The 19818-nt window shown below is 30.6% G+C and overlaps 1 protein-coding gene across 1 annotated transcript in view; it reads right to left on the bottom strand.

Annotated features, from left to right (window-relative positions):
* Nucleotides 1-1675: 1675 nt before the first annotated feature.
* LOC108549555 (dual 3',5'-cyclic-AMP and -GMP phosphodiesterase 11) overlaps nt 1676-19818 on the bottom strand; it is a 109998-nt gene continuing 91855 nt past the window's right edge. Inside the window, exons 3-16 of the mRNA XM_017902980.1 lie at nt 15963-16203; nt 12168-12540; nt 8926-9318; nt 6465-6713; nt 6162-6272; nt 5985-6082; nt 5818-5881; nt 5499-5734; nt 5302-5401; nt 4872-5126; nt 4674-4783; nt 4181-4586; nt 3423-3506; nt 1676-2772 (exon numbers count right to left, since the gene is read on the bottom strand). Of these exons, the coding sequence (XP_017758469.1) occupies nt 2599-2772; nt 3423-3506; nt 4181-4586; nt 4674-4783; nt 4872-5126; nt 5302-5401; nt 5499-5734; nt 5818-5881; nt 5985-6082; nt 6162-6272; nt 6465-6713; nt 8926-9318; nt 12168-12540; nt 15963-16203 (2894 nt within the window). The 3' untranslated portion in view covers nt 1676-2598. The remainder of the gene's footprint in view (nt 2773-3422; nt 3507-4180; nt 4587-4673; nt 4784-4871; nt 5127-5301; nt 5402-5498; nt 5735-5817; nt 5882-5984; nt 6083-6161; nt 6273-6464; nt 6714-8925; nt 9319-12167; nt 12541-15962; nt 16204-19818) is intronic.

Below are 19818 nucleotides of genomic sequence, written 5' to 3'. Positions count from 1 at the left end.
TTTAACGTATAGGATATGTTTGAGAAACGGGGAAATGAAATGACTAACGACAAATTATAGGTGTATCACATAATTTAGTCTTGTTTTAATATATTAGATGTTGTTCAGTATAATATATGACTCTCATACTATATGTTAAATCATAACGTAAACAACATACACGCTAAACAACTCCATTTTGACGTATCAATAATTTACACGGAAACTGTACATTGCATCGCTTTTATCATTGTAACATTCATCCACATTGTAACAGACACACACAACAGACATAATTTTTATCACACTTCTTACACCGTTTGTCTCCTATTATGGAGTCATTGAAACTGACAAATTTATTAACGATTTAAAAAAAAGGACACTCGAAGAATGAAAGGAACATATATAAAATACGGACTATCATTATAAGTAACGATCACACGCGAACGAATGCTGAACTATTTTCATCTTCACAAAGCTACGTTTCTATTTCGAGAGCAGATATGTAACCAGATATAATTTGCAAAATCAAGGATAATTTGCAAAAAATGCATCATTTTCAAATAACACAAATCTATATTTAGTAAATAAAAAATTTACTAAAATATATAGCTACTAAATATTGTATATATGATACAATATAATCGCGCACTCAAATATGTGGGCCTGCTTTTACTGCCATATACAGCATTAAGCCTTTACATACTGTTATATAGGTCACATTTGACAACATTAATAAAGTTACAATGATATGTTCGTTTTTTGTTTAGTAATGTAAGATATTCGTTAACATAGTTTTACTCTATATAACAATCCAGCTACTCAAAATTATAGACACATATTATTATAGAAACACATTTCTTTTCTACATGCATTATCTAAATCTTAATTGCTCTTCTTTGAAACGACAGCTTTGTGTGAAGAGGAAAACGATTATTCGAGTCTAAACGACGTTACAAAACATTCAAGATAAGCAAGGTAAGCAACGAGAAAATTTATTCTCGTTACATCTAACCACTAATTATAATAATTAGCACGCACAACAGCATTTAAAATCATTGCCGTATCGAGTAATAAAGATCACGATTGACCTTGATGTATAAACGTACACTTTGGTTTACGAATACATTATATAATTATACGCAAGACTCGATTCTTGGTCGGACGAGTCTGTAAATCGGAGACAAATTCCCTGTAAACGCGATTCCAAGATAGAGCTGGGAGCTCTTTATCTATACCTATGTAATTATTGAGGAATCATCCGTCTCGTTAATTGAAGACCTGGGTAATTTTGTCAAAGAATGAGATTCATATACATTCTCAAAATAAGCATTTTCGTAGTCGTTTTGTTAGGTTATCTATTTACACTTTCATTTTTCATTTAGCACGGACCTAATAAACCATTTTATTTTAATACAATTTACGTAACTATATTATCTGTTATCGAGGATAAAAAATAACGTGATTTTCTTATCGCTTAAAATACTGCACATAAGCGTATTTTTAAAATAATATAAATAACGAGGAAATAAAAATAGTTTTCAAACAAACCATTCTTCGATTGAACAATACATTTGATAATACATATCTAATGTTCGATACATATTTAAAATTCAGTGTTATGCTATTCACTGCATTTCGTTTGACCAAATGCTCTGATTACATTTTGGAATAATATGATGGCATTTTCTGTAGGTATTCTGTTAACCAAAAAGCACACGCTTTATGAGTATACATTATTGTATCTAGCAATAGCACCGTTGCACCGTGACAATCATAACCATAGTATAACGTTCTAGTTGATTATTATGCAACTCTATATATTTTCTCCAGAAAAATGCATCGTCGTGATTCATCGTCGATATAATGTTTATATGTGAAAGGATAAAATGTCACAGGCCACAGGTCTTCAATTCATAATGGGAATCATATACGAAAAGAAAATAAACTTTCCGTGATTCCTTCGGGTTTATCATTTCCTATCGTCCTTCTTCTTCGTCCTCTCTGGACATCAAAGATCTGCCATAGTAAGTATACGTACAATACGATCAGGTACAAGAGTAGCATCTCGGGGTTGATCTGTTTTATTACCAAAGAGAGGACGAAGCTTCTCAATCGTCTTAAACTAATCACCTTCAGCCTCCTTGAATTTTTTTCATCGACGAACGTATAAAACGTACATAACCTCGCTAGAAATAATTTTTTCTCTTTAAGATACCCAGATAATTGAAACAAATTATTCGTGTTAAATTTGAAACTTGAAATCACATGTAAACAAAACTCGCACGCAATCGAGACGATTAGTGACCCCTCAAAATTGAAAGTTTTTACGACATTGCAAAATCTTTTTCTTTTTTCACAATTACGACACTATGAATTATCGATGCGAAAATCGTTCCACGGCAATTAATATAAATTAATAAATTAACTCACGATGCTTGTAATACCTAGTATCGAGACGAAGGTGCAAAACTCTCCAAATGTATGACAGTGGTCATCACCTGTTGCTCCTTTTGACAACATGTCCTGTTTGTTCTTCGTTTTAAAAACAGGTAGAAACTATTTACCCGTCTACATTTGTCTCCATTTTATGTTTTCGTTTGTCCACCGAAATAATGACTACTGGTCCGCCTGCTCGCTAGTTTCTTCGGTATCGGACACTGACAGTGTCCTATCATGATTTGTGCAGTTGTCTGTCTTACATCTGGATTCCGCGATCTCAAGCCAATGTTGTTTATTCTTTCTAACACCTTCGACCAACGGTTCCAATTTATCCGATAATAAAGCGAATGCCTATTTACAAAAATTCACTTTATGTTTAAGAACATTTATTTCAGTGTCACAAAATAATTGTAACATGTTGAAGAAAAAGGTTCATGTATTAATCTAACGAAGGTAAGGAATTACCAATTGTTTGTTGAAAAGTTGTAAGTATTATGATAAACTGCAGAAAAATTTAACAAACAAAAAATATATGTATATCATATTAGTCATATAATATATAATGTAGATGTAATTAGGAAGGAAATAAATCAATTTTAATGTTAATAGAATTAATTCACATATTACTGTTAAATATTATTTTCTTATAACATTAAATTCATGAACCCTTTTTTCCGTATCTAATGTAGTAAAATAATTTAACGTAAAAGCAATAAAACTTTGTTATACGTATAAATTAATATTATGCTAAAACAATTTTCGCTTTGAAATTAGCATAATCTTTTGCAACATTTTTAATTGTATAAACGCTGCAATGTTCTCGACAGTACTCGTTATTGTATTATTCAATTGTGTGTTTGTATACAACATAATATTTCTTGTATTGGTGCATTAACTTAAATAATCAACAATGTGTCTTAACAGTAATTCAAAAATCATAACAAATATGATGGCTCTCTAATGGTATCTTACTATTGTCGATAGCGTAGAAAGCTAGTTACCTCGTAAATAGGGAGGCATATCGAATCGATGAAGCCAACTTGCATCATTGGCAGTTGGTCCTCCTTCTCCCGGTTCATAATATCCTGCAATATCATACGAGTAATGATACTATCTTTGAATTATAAATGATTGTGTTAATTGTGAGATTTCATTTTAAAAAGAAATAACTTAAAATTTTAGTAATAAGTAGAAAAATATTGACTAGAAAATAATGTATTGTTCATGCTGAATTAAAATAAGAGGGAACTATATTAAGATTTAAACGATTTCTTTTTCCTTTCCATTTTGGAAAAATCTAATATTGGACTTTTTAAATGCATATTTCACAAATATCTAATTAGAAGTATCGCATCATTAGTTTTGATGAGTAAGAACTACATTTACTTATAATAAGAATTAAATTGATTTATTTAAAAATATTATTAATATTGTTCTTATAATTCCTCAACTTAAAGAAGCAATTATCAAATTAAAGAATTTTTTTCATTAGTACGCGTATCACTAGCTATCTAGTGGTCCAACGCTTTCCATAATATTTTGTTATTAGTATGGTATTTTAATTTACATTTATCATTAATGCGCAAGTAAATTTACTTTTTTATAAAAATTCACATTTACAAAAAAAAAAAAAAAAAAAAAAAATAATTTAAAGTATTTTAATAGCAAACATATTTCTCACATTTGTGTTAAACTGTCATAAATATAATATTGTACTACGTTATAATTAAATACTAAAGTTTAATATAGAAATACATACAATAGGAGTAATATTGAGAGTCCGCCTTTCGATATCTCCTTGTTCAAAAAATTCACTGCTAACTAATTCTGCTACTCTCTTCTCAACATCCCAAGGTTTAGTTATAGCCGCCAAATCGCATACGGTCATCAACATTCCCCTCAAAAGTTCTCGATGATCACTATAAGCCCAATTGTAACTGCCGCCTTGAGCTAAGGAAAGAAAAGCTCCTCTTTTTCGGAAGTAAACCGCTAGATCAGTAGAGAGGATTGCTTCTTCCAGAACTTTTACCACACGGGAATATTCTTCGGGAGATAGATTAGATAAAAGTTGATTTCCTTGACTACTCAATATCATAAGACATTGATCAAAATGATGATGCTCCATCGTTGATGTTGAATAAAGCTGTGCCAATGGCGAAGATGCTCTATAAATCGTAAAATTATTTCCTTTTTATTAAATAAATTTTGACGAAAATAAAGATATATTTACAGTTCGTAATGTTTACACTCACTTGATTTGGAAGGAATTATTCGTACCCCGATGATCCAGATCATGGCACAAACAAGCAATAATTAATGCAAGACATTCAATTTCTCCGAAAATTTTCCACCATTGTGTAGCCTGAAAGATTGATTCATTAAATTTATTTCTTCTTTCAGTGTACTTCCATACAAAATAAATACATGTTTAAATCATTAAATTTACTTACAGTTAGAATGGCAAACATCATTTGCGCGACATTGAATGCGTGACGCCAATTATGATATGTGACATTTCGATAATTCTTTTTTACGCTAAGCAGCCAACGACAAAGGACATCGTAGTCAATATGAAAACGTTCAACAAAATCAAGATCCAAAAACATTCGAAGACATGCTGTTAAGGTTTGGTCGTCTTCCATATAAATATCGTCGAATTTGAAATCGTGCAACTGGAAATGCGCTGAAGAAGGCACTCTTAAACCCTGAAATTATATACAAAATAAATATATGAATTTAATAATAAACAGAAATTCCATTGTGATTTTTTTACTGATATTTCTACCAAAATGTAAATAAACAATGTTTAATTATTAATTTCCAAATTCTTTGATAGAAATAAGAGAAAAGTCATACGTTCAACTTAAAAATTTATCTTACCCTTAATCTTTGAGCATCCTCTAGTGATGCAGAAGCGTGGTAACTGAGCACTTCCAACGTAACGCTCTGTTTGGCCATTGCTATCACAGCTTTTTCATACCTAAACAAGTCATGAAACAAAGTCAAATCCTAGAAAACTCATTCGTTCCGATCGATTAATTATCGAATGACTTGTTCATATTCTTTTGCATATTTACATGTGTGTATTGTGAATTCCCATGCCGCAGAAAATGGCGAATGCTTCAACGAAGTTCTCGTCATTCTTCGTGAAGGCAAGGTCATCGAACTTGTTTATCAGTTGAATAACGCCGATAATCTGACCTGACGAGTTCTTGATGGGCATGCAGAGAATAGTACGATGTCTGAAACCAGTACCATCATCTACCGAGGGATCAAATCTGGGATCATCGTAGGCGTTTGGTATATTCACAGTCTGAGAAAATGGTCTTAGTTATAAATTGAGAAATGGATGCGTTATGATAACATATACTACTCTATTATAACCAGTGCGTTTACCTCGCCAGTCGTAGCGACGTAACCAGTGATGCCGACATTTATAGGGAATCTGCTCTCGAATGGACTGCGTGAACAAAACCGAATACATATAAGGTTTCCGAGGAAATTGAATTATTGTTGGTAATTGAATGAAGAAAAATGAGAACGTAATTACAAACTTCATTCACCTAGTGCGAGAATCTGAATCCTCGCCGGCGAGGTCGTTCGCCTCGAAATCAAACACTCGTGAGAAACTGCCCTTTGATGCCTTATGTACGAGGAGAACCTGCATGGAATATTTAATTTTATGTTAAAACGTTCCTTTTTCTATCGCACTGGATACACAATTTGAAAGGAAAATTCACCTGAACTCGCTGACACTGAATCAAGGATTGGGTATGAGTTAAAATCCTCAACACCATATGTTCTATAGTGCTCTGTTCCTCAAAAATCATCCTAGCCAAGTCCAGAAGAACCTGCAATAACAGTAAGTGTTTAGGAATTGCCAAGTTGAGGTCAAATAAAATAAAAGGTATAAATAACTCATTGTTATCTTTTAATAATAAATAATAATTTGTGATTGCATAATTTTAATGCCATTTTAAAATTAGCATTATGTGAAATCTTATGAGTTGCAGAGTACATATTTTGTTCTCTTATTTGCTCACCTGATTTCTTTTCACCTCCAATTGACTTTTTTCATACAGCTGTGCATTTCTTAATCCAATCCCACAGAACTGCAGATAACCAGCAAAAATCTTTTCGTCTTGCGTGGTGAACTGACTTTCACCACCGAGTTTATTGATGACCTGGGCTACCCCAATAACGTCTCCGTTGCAATCCTTTATCGGCATACATAGAAGGGCTCTGGTTCTGTACCCCGTCAATGCATCAATTTCACGATTGAATCTTGCATCCTACAAACATAAGATATTTACTGACCTTGAACAATATATAATATATAATGTGATATATTATTAGATACATTAGCATAATTGGATTACATAATATGAAGTATAATTGGAAACATAACATATGTTTCAATATGTAATTTAATGTGATATAATTATAAGTATATGATAAAATGACTAATGCACTAAGTCACTATAGTAAAATTATTTACATACAATCAGTAACATAATAATAAACGATGATTTGGATAACAATTTTATTTTGAAAGATGGTTTTATTTTACTAATATAGTGTTTTTAGTTTTGCAAATTTTAAGTGTGACAACTTCACAATTTGGAATTTGAAATCTAGAAAAAAATAGAGATGATTTTGTGAGAGTGATGAAAGTAATAAATTATATTTTTAATAATTGGATTGATAATTATGTGTGTAATTTCGCTACTCATATATATTTATTAATCCTGAAATATGAATTTTATATATCATTAACATTTAATTTCACTTTTGATTGTATACAAATTATATAGTTAGAATTATTAGTATTATATTATATTAATTAAATTATATAACAGATTATATTATATAATTAGATATTTTGTTCAGACAAAAAGTAAAATAATAATAATCACATGACTAGTAATTACATATTAATGACGATGACATGTGCTAATGACTACTAATAATACAATGATTGATAAATAAAGTAAGTAGTTATTGAGAGATAATTGAAGGTTTAAGGCCGAGATCAATTAACAGCATAATGTGCAATTAAAATTAAATATTCGATAAACATGACTCCAGAAACCTATAAAATGCTTATAATTTAAATATCACTATCAACGAGCAATTAATTATTAATTACAACTCTGAAGCTTTCGAGTTTGAGGACCGTAAGAAAATAAGTTTACAGCAAATTTATCGCGAATGCTTTAATTGACATTAATTTCCACTCAAATAAGGAACAAAATTATGTAAATTCGATTAGATTCTGAAGCAACGTTAAATCTTAAGTTTGACATCAACAAAACATAGTTTTAACGTAATATAATCACTTTATACAATTCGATATAAAAATAACTATAAATAATACAATATAACACAAAATATAAAATTTACATTACAATATAAAAATAAATAAATAAAAAACAGACTAATTTGTAATATAAACTATAAAGCTTTGATTTCAATAAATAACAAATATAAAATTCTTTTTTACCATTTTTTAAAAATGTCAGTGATTCTTCATGAAAAAATAAATTAAAAATGTAGAATAACATTTTTTCATTCGAGGCTTAGTTATCGAGATAATAAATTCTGAAAATCTGTTGGGTGCATATGCATTTATATAACCAAAATATTTACGCAAAAAAATAAAGAATTTTCTTTCGCCTTTTTTTGTGTATATATATATATATATAACAACCACTAAAAATCTTCTGAATATAGTATACGAACGTAACATGCATTACAATTTCGCTTGAAGATCTATACCTTAGTGCGAATGTACACCCAACCATTTTTCGAACTAAACTTTCTCGTAAACTAGGCTCCGCAAAAAGAAATTGTATTCTACACTTTCGATATATTTTTACACGAAGAATCACATTCTACCTGCTTATCTTATGTATACGTATATATAGGGTATGCATATGCAATGAAGTTTGAGATCTATTTTTTTTGGAAACTGAACTTCAGTTGAAAAAACTGTATTATACATTTTTGATCTATTTTTACATAAAGAATCAAATCATGCACCCTCGACTTATCTTAGTTCTATACGAAAATGCACGTATATGTTATAAATTCGATTTTCTCGAAAACTAAGCTTCGAATAAAAATGTTATCTATACTTTCAAGGTCACGATGTATCCACCCATGAATCCTATTTCACCCATATATATATACACACATATGTAAGTACATGCATATCCAATAAAATTTCAAATCGATTTTCTTAATCATTGAACTTTACGTAAAGAAACTGTATTCTGTATATTTTGTATACTTATATATTATTTATTCTGCTATATTCGTTTATTATTTACTTATGTTTATTTATTATTTATTTTTGTACGAAGAATCATGATTTGCCATCTTCCATATCCTGTGTAAAAACATTGAATATATTTAATACTTAGATACTCGATGTGCGCCATCTATTGTTCAATACTGAAACTGACTTTTCTGACTTTTCTTAGGTAAATAGCAGATCCTTGCCTTGTATGCGTCTGGTATGTTAACAGGTTCTCCGCTTTCGGCGACGTATCCAACAATTCCCGTGCCCCAGGGAATTTTGATCTCGTCCTTTTTCTCCATTTCCAGCAGAGTCGATCTCGAGCACACGTCGAACAACTTCGAGACTAGACATCTGCTTCTCGAATATCCCGTTCCACGTTGCTCCACGTTTCCGTTTCCCGTTTTCCCTGGATTCGCATTGCCAGTCGAATTAGACAAAGCATCGTGGTTCTGCGAAGACGGCATGCATCCGCCGCCCCTTTCGCCTTGGACAAGGAAGAGGGAGCCACGATCGGCGTGCAGCAGGGTGCTCACGTTCTGCAAGATCTTGTGACACAACGATCTCACGTCCAGCTCGTTGCAGATATCCTTCACCTACGAGAAAATTTCTTGTCATGAAACAGTCTTTGATTGAAATTGGAAACTAATAAAATATTTTATGTCCAGGCACCTTCCTCTGTGAGATCAATTTTTATTTGGTTATTTACATGACATTGGCTTCTTGTTCGTTCTATCTGAGTAATTCTATGTATTAATTTTAGAATTTTTAGAGGGTTTTTCTTACTTAAATACGGAAATCGAATGTTTTATAAAATTAGATATTGTGATTTATAACTTTATCTTTCTTAGTTGCAGATTATCGTTGTTACGTAAAAGATGCTACATACGAGGAAATGCAGAAGAATTATACATCACTGTGTATATAACATAATAGGACTAACTAATTAGTATTTATATTAAATAGCATAAATTGGAAATTAACCTGGAAATAGAAATTTAAATATTGTAGACCTATAATAAGAGGTTATAAACGTTGTAAAAATTTCAATAGACAATATATTGAAAATAAAAGTAGCAAATTATATGCAGACCCTAAAAGAAAAGGGTGTTATTAATGTGATACATAGATTAAATTACAAAATGGAATACAATACTTTATCTAAACTAATACAAACTTTATGTATATATGTAAAAGGTAACAACATATGCAGAGTGAATTGAATACAATTTTTGATAAAAGACATTCTGTTACTCATATTTGAATTCAATTTGATTCAGTCCAATTTCATGCTTCTAATTTAAAGATACAGTCCAATTCAATGCAAAAATGTTTGCCATTTCTTTTTATGACCAGTTTTAATTTTTATTATTTTCATGAATATCATTTTAAATCAATATAAAACAAATAATATACTTTTTATTATTTAACATAGTTTTTTGGTATATAGACAATAAGTCAAATAAATAACTCTTCTAAACTACTATAAAAATGATAATGATCAATTTATAGAGTCTGAAACTGTTTTCACTGATGACTTTTGACTGTACTGTTGTACAAAAGTAATTTAAATTTTTAATCTGTCATTTCTATTTCAAGCTGACAAGTTTCAGTTATTAATGGTTACATTTTTATGAGATATATACATTTTCATTACAAATCGATAAAATTTTCCGAATAATTACAAATGATGGCTTGTGTGCATAAAATTCTGTACATTTCATATTAATAAGAAAATCATACTCCACACCTGGCAAGAAAATGGGAAATATCGACACAGCATTAAATAAAGAGCACACAAATGAATAAGTTGATTATATTTTTAAGAATGAGATACTCTTATCTGAAAAATGATATATGATTTTTCTAACATTTTTATATTATTAATCAAAGAGGAAATCAATAGGTAAATCTGTGGTATGAAACTTTACCCTCTGCTGATACATGTTTTTAATAATACTATACAAAAATAAGGTTACTATCATATGTATAAAGTACCCTTATCTAAAAGAGATATATATGACTTCTTTGATATCTTTACAATGCTAATGAATCAAAGTTAAGTAGTAAACCTCTAGTATGAAATACTATACTTAAAGTTACTCTTTGTTAATACATATTTCTAGTGTTATTACGAAAAAGCAAAGGGAACTTTGTGACTTTCACATATTAACTCAGTCATATGCTACTTTTAATAAACATTATATAATTTTCAAATATGAATATGCAAATTGCATAATTAGATGCAAAAAAAATACATAATGTTCAGGCGTGATTATTTATGTCTGTGCATGACTAGAATTACTTAACAAAAAAGAAATATTATAGGTTTCGACGCTGTGACGATTACAAACAAAACATTCGATTATGAATATTAAATTGTCCGGAAATAAATTATGGTTTCCAATCAACTAATATAAAGCGTTTTATACAGTACAAATTTTGAATAACGTTATTTCAGTTACAATATTAATTATACATCTAGGTGCCACATTTTGTGTAGAAGCACAATAATTCAATTGTTATTGTATTAGGCTGTTGATATTAACAATTAAGAAAAACTGAATTTCTTATGTATTTTTTAATTACTTATTAATTTTATTGCTATTTATTTTGTTTATTTCATTATATTATTTTCGATATTTATTTTTGCAATCCTTTAGTTACATATATTTGGTAGAGATGCAATTACATGTATAATGCAATATTCCTAACCTAACAGAAAATCTTGCACAATATGGGCGATACTTTAAACGATTTTGACCCTCTGTAACCGAACTTTCTTGCACGTGACAAAAAAATTACTATCGGATTACTTAGAAGTAAAGGATTACTTAGAGGTTACAGTATTTTGCTTAAACGAAAGCACCATAAGCCAATGACTGCTACAAGACAAAACGATAATCTATTAATAAAACACGATAGTACAGTCATAAAGATACAAAATAATTTTTGAAACACAGCAAGATTTTTTTCCAAATTCTCAAATCGTGTAGAATCCATTAATCCTAGATTGTCAGATTTTCTAAATAACGAATTAAAATACCTTATATTGAAAAAGCTGTACAAATTGTAATGATCTTTATTCGAATTAAATAACTGAGTTTGTCACGGTTATATAATTTAAGCCTCATGTTCAATTTATATCCAGAAAACTTAACATACTCTAGAACTCCACCTATCTGACCTCATCGGGTATCAAACAATTAATATAACTGAAGATCGTATAATAGGATTGAATTCTCATTCAAATAATAGGTGTCTACATTCGGATAAGTGAATTCAATCAGGAGTTCAATTAATTATACACTACAAACATAGTGCTACTCTAAAACACTTAAGTCGTGACTATCGTGTAGAGATTGAACAAGCAGTCTGTGTTCCACAGAGGAAGGTGTTTTGTGCCATAAAACGGGTGCAGGGCAAGCGTATTCGAAGCATGTACCAATTCGAAGATGAGATCCTTTTCATCTAGATGCCTCAATTCGTGCCTGGATCTTCTCTGGGGCCTGCCCGCGTTTCCAGAGCCAACCTGCTGACCTCCTGGCTGGCCCGAATCCCCGGGCGAAACACTGAGGAAGGTGGGCGTCCCGTCGATCGTGTTCACGATCGGCTTTAGCAAACCACCGCGCTCGAACTCGTGAGCTGAGATTTTTCGAACGGGCGTCGTGGCACCTGATCCGCCAGAGCCACCCCGGCCAGAAGATGACGTGCCACCTGCATGGGTTGGACTGGATAGTTCCACGCAGCTGCTCGACGAAGATGTTGGCGTCGCATGCGAGACCAGCCACATATCTACGGTCTGTCTCGTCACTTTCCTGTTGAAGAATCCTCGTTACAAATATTGTCAATCCATCGTTCGTCGATGTACTTCGATTTACAATTAGAATATCGCGACATGGTCACCTCTGGAGTTGGTCTCCCTATCTCGCTTTAAGTCTTAACACGTTGATCGCCACGTCGATCACAGATGACTGACATGGCCAAGTTCTTGTTCCATGTTGGGCACGTGTGTCTGACTGTTACAGTTTCGTTGCAATACCTGTCAATTTTACCATTGATAACCAATGCAAAATTGTATTAACATTTGAAGAAATCACCTTAGTTGAATGTGTAATAAACTTGTTGCCATGTTGGCTATATATTAATGACATAGATGTTATATTTTTGAGAAACCAGGTGATATAAGACCAAATATAATATGTATTTTGGCCTGTTACATCAAAGCAATACATATTTGCATTTTGGCTGTTTCAAGACAGTCTCTGTTAAAACAGCTTTGGCGAACAACGTGTTAACTGAATGCCTCTAGTGAGGTGTTGAAGTATCTCAGACTATAAATACTGTCATCGTTTTGTTTACAATTTATACATAGTATAAGGTGTCCCCTTGTCAGTCGTTCTTGATTTTTTTGAGATTTATGATTCTCCAGTTACACAATGCGTTGTTGATAATTTTTATTTAAGAATTATCATATTAATCCAATAATTCTTTAAATTATCCAAATGGTATCTCTTATCAATTATACGTTGAAACATCAAAGAAAGTATAAAATAACAATAATATTACCAACAATACCGAAATTTGAGATCATATTAACATTTTTAGGTAACATTATTTGTAACATACTTATAGATCTGACTTAAATTGAATTAAAATTAATTAAAAACTGGACTAAAAGATCGTAAAAGATAATGCATGGGTAGGTAACTTCCAAATCACACAACGTTATAGAGAGTTAAAATGCAGTCGTTACTTTTTATTGCAATAATGCAATAGTTAACCTCGAATAACCTCGAATGGTTTAACGTAATTGCATTTCACCGTGTCAGTTAAAGGATAAATTTGAATTCAACTGTTTTCCAGTATCATAGCGTTCGACGAAAACGTAGTGCAAGTTAGCATAGTTTCTGCGAAATAGCTATAATCCGATTATTTAGTGTGTTCATCCGACTGTTATACTTTTCTTTATGAACGCTGCTACATTATCTTCTTTATTTCCTTAGAATTTGCAAACTTTCTATTTATCTTAAGCTTTATGTCTTATTTTATATAAAATATTATTTCATATTTTTATGTATTTACGTTTTAAAATTTTTAACACGGAAACACTAAAATGGTAACCCTTGTTACAACTAAATAATGGTCTTTTATGTCAGTTACCGTTATATTCAAGTACACGCCTCGATGGAAACTGTCCGTTCACCTTGTAAAACTTCTATCATATGGAAACATTTTGCTATCAGGTTATCCGCCATTTTTATCCCTCTTCCTTACATTTAACGACATAATTCATGGCATTTGTAGGTTATTATTTTATTTTTAGTCGTATTTCGCTTTCGATATGAATAAATTGTCCTATAATACACTTAATCTACTTTTAAACGAAGAAGCCAGCATTAAAAAAAGAATAACGAGGATTATGCATCCAGGAATCAATGAATAGGCAATCAATGGACATTAGGAAGTGGCAAATGAATAATAGATCCTTGCGTGTCTGGTATCATTTTGCTGAAAGTAACATATTTGTGTCATAATTAAAGAAATATCTTTAGTTGTCAGATAAGAAGTATTCTAATTCAGGGCAATCGAAATGTTCTTAAAATAAGAAAATAGAACGACAATTACAGGAGCCGATTAAAGTGCTGATGTGTTTTCCAATAAATTCTGTTTATAGTCGAGAAATAAATATTCTGACTTACATCGAAGACCGTGCTTCATTGTATCGTTAAAAATATGTTCTATTTTCCACTCGTACCTAAATACGAAAGCAAGTCACGCACTTTTATTAACAATTTCCATGATGCTAGTGTTTCCATTCGAATTCATAAACTTTCCGGAAGCTTCGATCATTATGGTTCTAAAAATAAAGATATGAAAACAGAAAAATAATTATATTATTAAAAATGTATGTTTACATTACATTATTATTTACAAAAGTAATACTCCACATCAGTCGAATTCGAAAAGTAAATCGAATTATGTATATGTTGGCAACACTTCGTATTCACTTCAATCAGTTTATACGTAATACATTTATATGTGTGTGTACGTATAAGAACAGAATTATCGTTCACATTGGAAAAATTCTACAGGCATTTATGAATTTATGAATAAATATACATAAAATTCATTGTACTACACTATTCCACGAACAATGTCTTCCCTCGCTATGTAACTATCGTTAAAAACGATCAACAATCATCACTGTAATTACTCAGTGAATCTCGGCATATTGGAATCGACTATTTATTTCTCATCAACCTAATATACAGGCTCGTTGGTATTTGTGTTAACGTGTTCGTTTCCAAGAACTTTGTAACTTTGTTTCTTTATGACACTTGTACTTGATCTTTTGAATACTTTCATGTCAGCTTTGCATGTACATCTGCACGACATCGGTAGCCGACTGGGATAAAGCATGGTGCATGCACACGGAGAGAAGTTAGGCTCGAATTATGAAATCTGTTTTAGTAGTTCAAGCGTTGACGGACAGAGGTCCTGATATGTAACATACTTTCGACGCGATTGGATGCTGAATACAAATCACCGTATATTCTTACACACTGCTGCTAGTAACTTCACAGTGAATGCAACGAATACCATTTGTCAGTAATTTGAAAAATGATATGCAACAAGATACCATCAGAAGCATGAAAAGAAAATATTAATATGAAATATGACTAATCATTTCTTTACGATCATAAAATATGAGTGTTATCAAACATTTTACTAAATTCATACGTATTTGATATTTTATTGCAATTACAACGTGGTAATTTCCATTATAATTACCGTGGAATGAATTTGCAATGTAAGTGAATTATAAAATATTTATCGATTTCATTATTAGAATATAAATATTAGAATAAAATTATTTACCCGATTATTATTTTAAAATTTGAATAAATATACTTTTTCACATTAATTGATATCTTACTTTTATCACAGCTGTTTTTCGATCGATATTTTATTAGGATAATAAGCGTTAACTGTAATACCGACACGACTGCAGATGTCTTTCCTATTAGCTGCAGCAATGAAGAAACAACTTGACACGATTATGAAGTAATTTGCTTCATTTAACAACGCAATAGAAACATCGTTTAAATAAGAAAGAAAAGTAATGCATGCACACTTATAAACTCTAACATATGCGAGATAATTATTGATTAGAACTAGACACTGTAATAACGTATGGGAGACTGTAGAAGTTAATCGTTTTTAGTGCAATAACAACCTGAGAAAGTAGTCGTTGACAAAGTCGGGGTGTTCGTCGAGCCAAGCCTCCATGCGAGCGTACTCCGGATCGTAGACGGCGGAAGTCGAGGAGTAGTAACCGCCGGTGGACTTTCCATCTTGCACCTGTTGCAGTGTGCCCTGCCCAGCCATAGCAGTCTGCACCCCTTGCATCCCCTGCACACAAGGAGCTGCCGTCTCCGCCGTCATCCTCGGTTCTTCGATGCTCCGCAAGTGCAGGCCTACTTGACAAATGAATTACCGTTATTACGTACTTTTTTTGGCGCTTATAATTATTAAACTATCTTTCAATTCATTTTGAAATTTATCGACTTATTAATTGCTTTTAATTCCTAATTTTTCTTTTTAGGTTAGTTTATTCTTTTATATAAAAATTTTCAACTTATTAATTGCTTTTAACTCCTAATTTTTTTTAGGTTAGTTTAATATTTTATATAAAAATTTGAGACTTATTAATTGCTTTTAATTTATAATTTTTTTTAGGTTAGTTTATTCTTTTATGAAAAAAGATATTTTCAAAGCATACATTATATTGATAAATGACAGATGGTAAATACAGAAAAATTTGAATGCAAGTGAAATGCTGTGGAAATGGAAACTTGAAGGAATATTTATTCTGGATACTAAAGATGTGTAGATGGATAAAGTGCTTGAGATTAGGGTGAGAAATAGAGTGAAGTAAATTCATCCAAGGTTCTCAGTCGACGTGATCGAGTGGAATCGAGTGAAAGAGAATGTATAATACAATATAGAGGAAAAATGTTTCGGGCGTTTCTGAACATTTTTCACAGATTTTATTTCCTAACTATTTTGCAGGGTCTGCTTCAGCAAGGTAATTCCACTTCAACAACTTTTAGTTTCTCGGTAAGGAAGCACCTTTAGCACAGGATTCCTCTTACTCAACGAGCATCAGGAATGAAATAAAAACCAGAAAAGAATGTGCTCTCAAAAAGTTTTGGTTTTGGGACGTCCCCGGGTAAAATGAAGAGTGAAAGTTCTCCGCTGCATTATTTTGCTTTGGATTTCTCGTGTTTAGTTTGTACATTTAGGTATGGTTTCCGTCTCTTTATTTTTCTGGAAATATAACAACACAAATTTTTACAATGTAAAGTGAAAAAAAACAAATTTAAATTTACATTCTTTCCATGTAAAAATTATTGCAATATGCACTAAATTTTTAATAATCGTATTTATATAAATAATTCTATAAAATCCTTTCAATTTAGGCAAATATTTTTTCAATCAATTTATAAAAGATTTATGGTTTAGAGTCAGTAGTGAGTCTTCTAAGTAAGTAGCTAATAAGTAGTTTGAAAAATAAGATTTACAATGAAATATTTTAATGAATTAAATTTCAGAATGAGATATTTCACGTGGAACGAAATGGCAAAGTATCTGCACTTTGTTGAGAGATGAGCGAGAGAACGATTCAGGTGAAGCAGTAATTGTAGTATTTAAATCAAATTATTCTAGGAATAAGAAGCAAAGTAAGTGAAGGACAAAACATTCTCCAAGGTATAATTGTATTAATCAAATCATACAATTTGAAGATTCACCATGTAAGAAATATTTCTCAACAGAAACATGAAATTTATAATTTTACACTGTAATATAATTCCAATGCTTGTATGTTGTTACATACATACAGTTCAATGCTATTTAAAACTTAAATGTAAACATAATCAAATTATACAAAAAAAGAAAAACAAAAATATTATATTAAATAAATTTTGTGATAATTATATATATAAATAACAATTTTTATTATTTTTGTTATAAAAATTGTAATTTATTTTTGTGATGAACAAACACTTTTTAATTGGTATAAGATATTTCTGGTTTTAATAATTTGTAAAATATTAATATATTATATTAATATTATATAAGAAATTTATTTATTCATACATTTTTATCTTTTCCTTTTTTGTTTTATATTAAACATAATTAATATATATATGTATAGTTCTATATTATTATATTATAATAGTATTATAATATATATATAAATCTATATATTATAGATATATATATAGGATTTATAAAGATGAATCTACATCTGGTAGTATGGAAAAATTATACACCATATTTTCATTATATATGTGTCTTAAACTTCACTTATGTTCCATTACAACTTCATCAGATAGTGTGAAAGATGTCTATTAAATAAAGCAAATCTTTTTTTACAGCGCAATAAACTGAAAACGTGTTAACGTGCTTCTTTACTTTCACGATTTCTTATTTGTGGCCCTTAAATGTTTACGATGGAAGTTATGGAGATACGACAGAGTTACATAAAGTTTTCAAGGTTGCGGTGGTTTTTACTGGATTCGAGGAACGGAAAGTAATTCCGAAATGTACGTCAAACATGTTCCCAACAATTTTCCAAGTAATTTAACATGATCGCGAAATTTTGCACCACAAAAATATTTCGGAAATATCAGAAATCAAATACAAACAGGAGGAAAAAACAAACTTCTCAAAGTATTTCACATTTGTTCCCAAGAATAATAATGACACGTTAAATTTTTAATTGTCAACGTATTACAATGTTGTATTAATTTTCAAAAAACAAGTTTTAGTAGTCGAGTACTAATATGATTTTCCAGTATTCATAATTAATATCAGTACTTGAAAAATGAGTCAGAATTTGATATTTACAAAACTGTGTGCAAAAATAATTTTCTATTCTCTCCAATAATAATAACAGCTGGCAGCTGATTCTGTATACAAAAATAGGTCAAAAGACTAATAATATCTTGTACAAAATTCAAATAAAAAAAAAAAATGATAGTTACCTAACATATACTATATATTATCCTATGCATTTGATATAGAAGCACATAATATATAAAATATATAGAAAGTGTGATCCAAAATACACAAGCAAACGATTTTTCACAAAAAAAGTAAATCAAAAATGTAAATAAAATTTTTTCATACAAGACATAATTCTCGAAAAAAGATTGGTTTCAAAAATTTGTTGGGTATGTTTTTGTATAATTAAGGTATTTAATTGATGATACAAACTTTTTTATATTTTTTTTTGTATTTTCTAGAGTCCAATAAGTCGTTGAAAGTAACGATACAAATATTACAGTTTCATTCAACGGTTTGTATTTTAGTTATAGAGGTGCCCCCACCGGATTTTCGAAATCGATTTTCTCGGAAACTAAGCTTTGGATTAAAAAACAGTATTTTACATTTTCGATTTATTTTTATGCGAAAAATCAACCATCTGCATAAAAATCTGTATCTCGGATATATATGTATAGCGCGCGTACCCAACGAAATTCCCAATCGATTTTCTCGAAAACCATGCTTCGCACGACAAAATTGTATTCCATAATTTTTATTTATTTTTACAGCTTGTATAAATATAGCCCCATTTGGAACTCGTATTAATTAATCAAGGTATTAAATAGAATGAAGCGTTGCAGAGATTCTAGATTGTCTCTGATTGATATCAATTTGCACATAGAACTGTTTGTTACACGATGACCTCGTTGAACTGTCGAAAGGGCAACGAAAACGGAATATAAATTGCAGGATGGTAGTGCGGTAGTAGTGCCGGAAATTCCGAGACGGCATGGCGTCGCGATCAAATTTATATTCGTTTCACGACCGACTGACTCAACTTTTGAAACATTCTGCGATATCAACTGACGCAGTTGCAGAAAGAATGCACGGATTACAATAGAATAGAAATTAGCACAAGACTTTGTCTAATGTCAAATTCATAATTTCTATAATTTAAATTTAAAATATTATATTTTCAATACAAAAATATTTTTATAAAATTATACATAAATTAAATTTTTCATATTAATTTTATTATA

The sequence above is a fragment of the Eufriesea mexicana genome, unplaced genomic scaffold (assembly GCF_001483705.2).
Source record: "Eufriesea mexicana isolate 0111107269 unplaced genomic scaffold, ASM148370v2 scaffold2087, whole genome shotgun sequence".
In the NCBI taxonomy this organism is placed as follows: Eukaryota; Metazoa; Arthropoda; class Insecta; order Hymenoptera; family Apidae; genus Eufriesea; species Eufriesea mexicana.
This window is presented reverse-complemented; position numbering and strand designations above follow the sequence as displayed.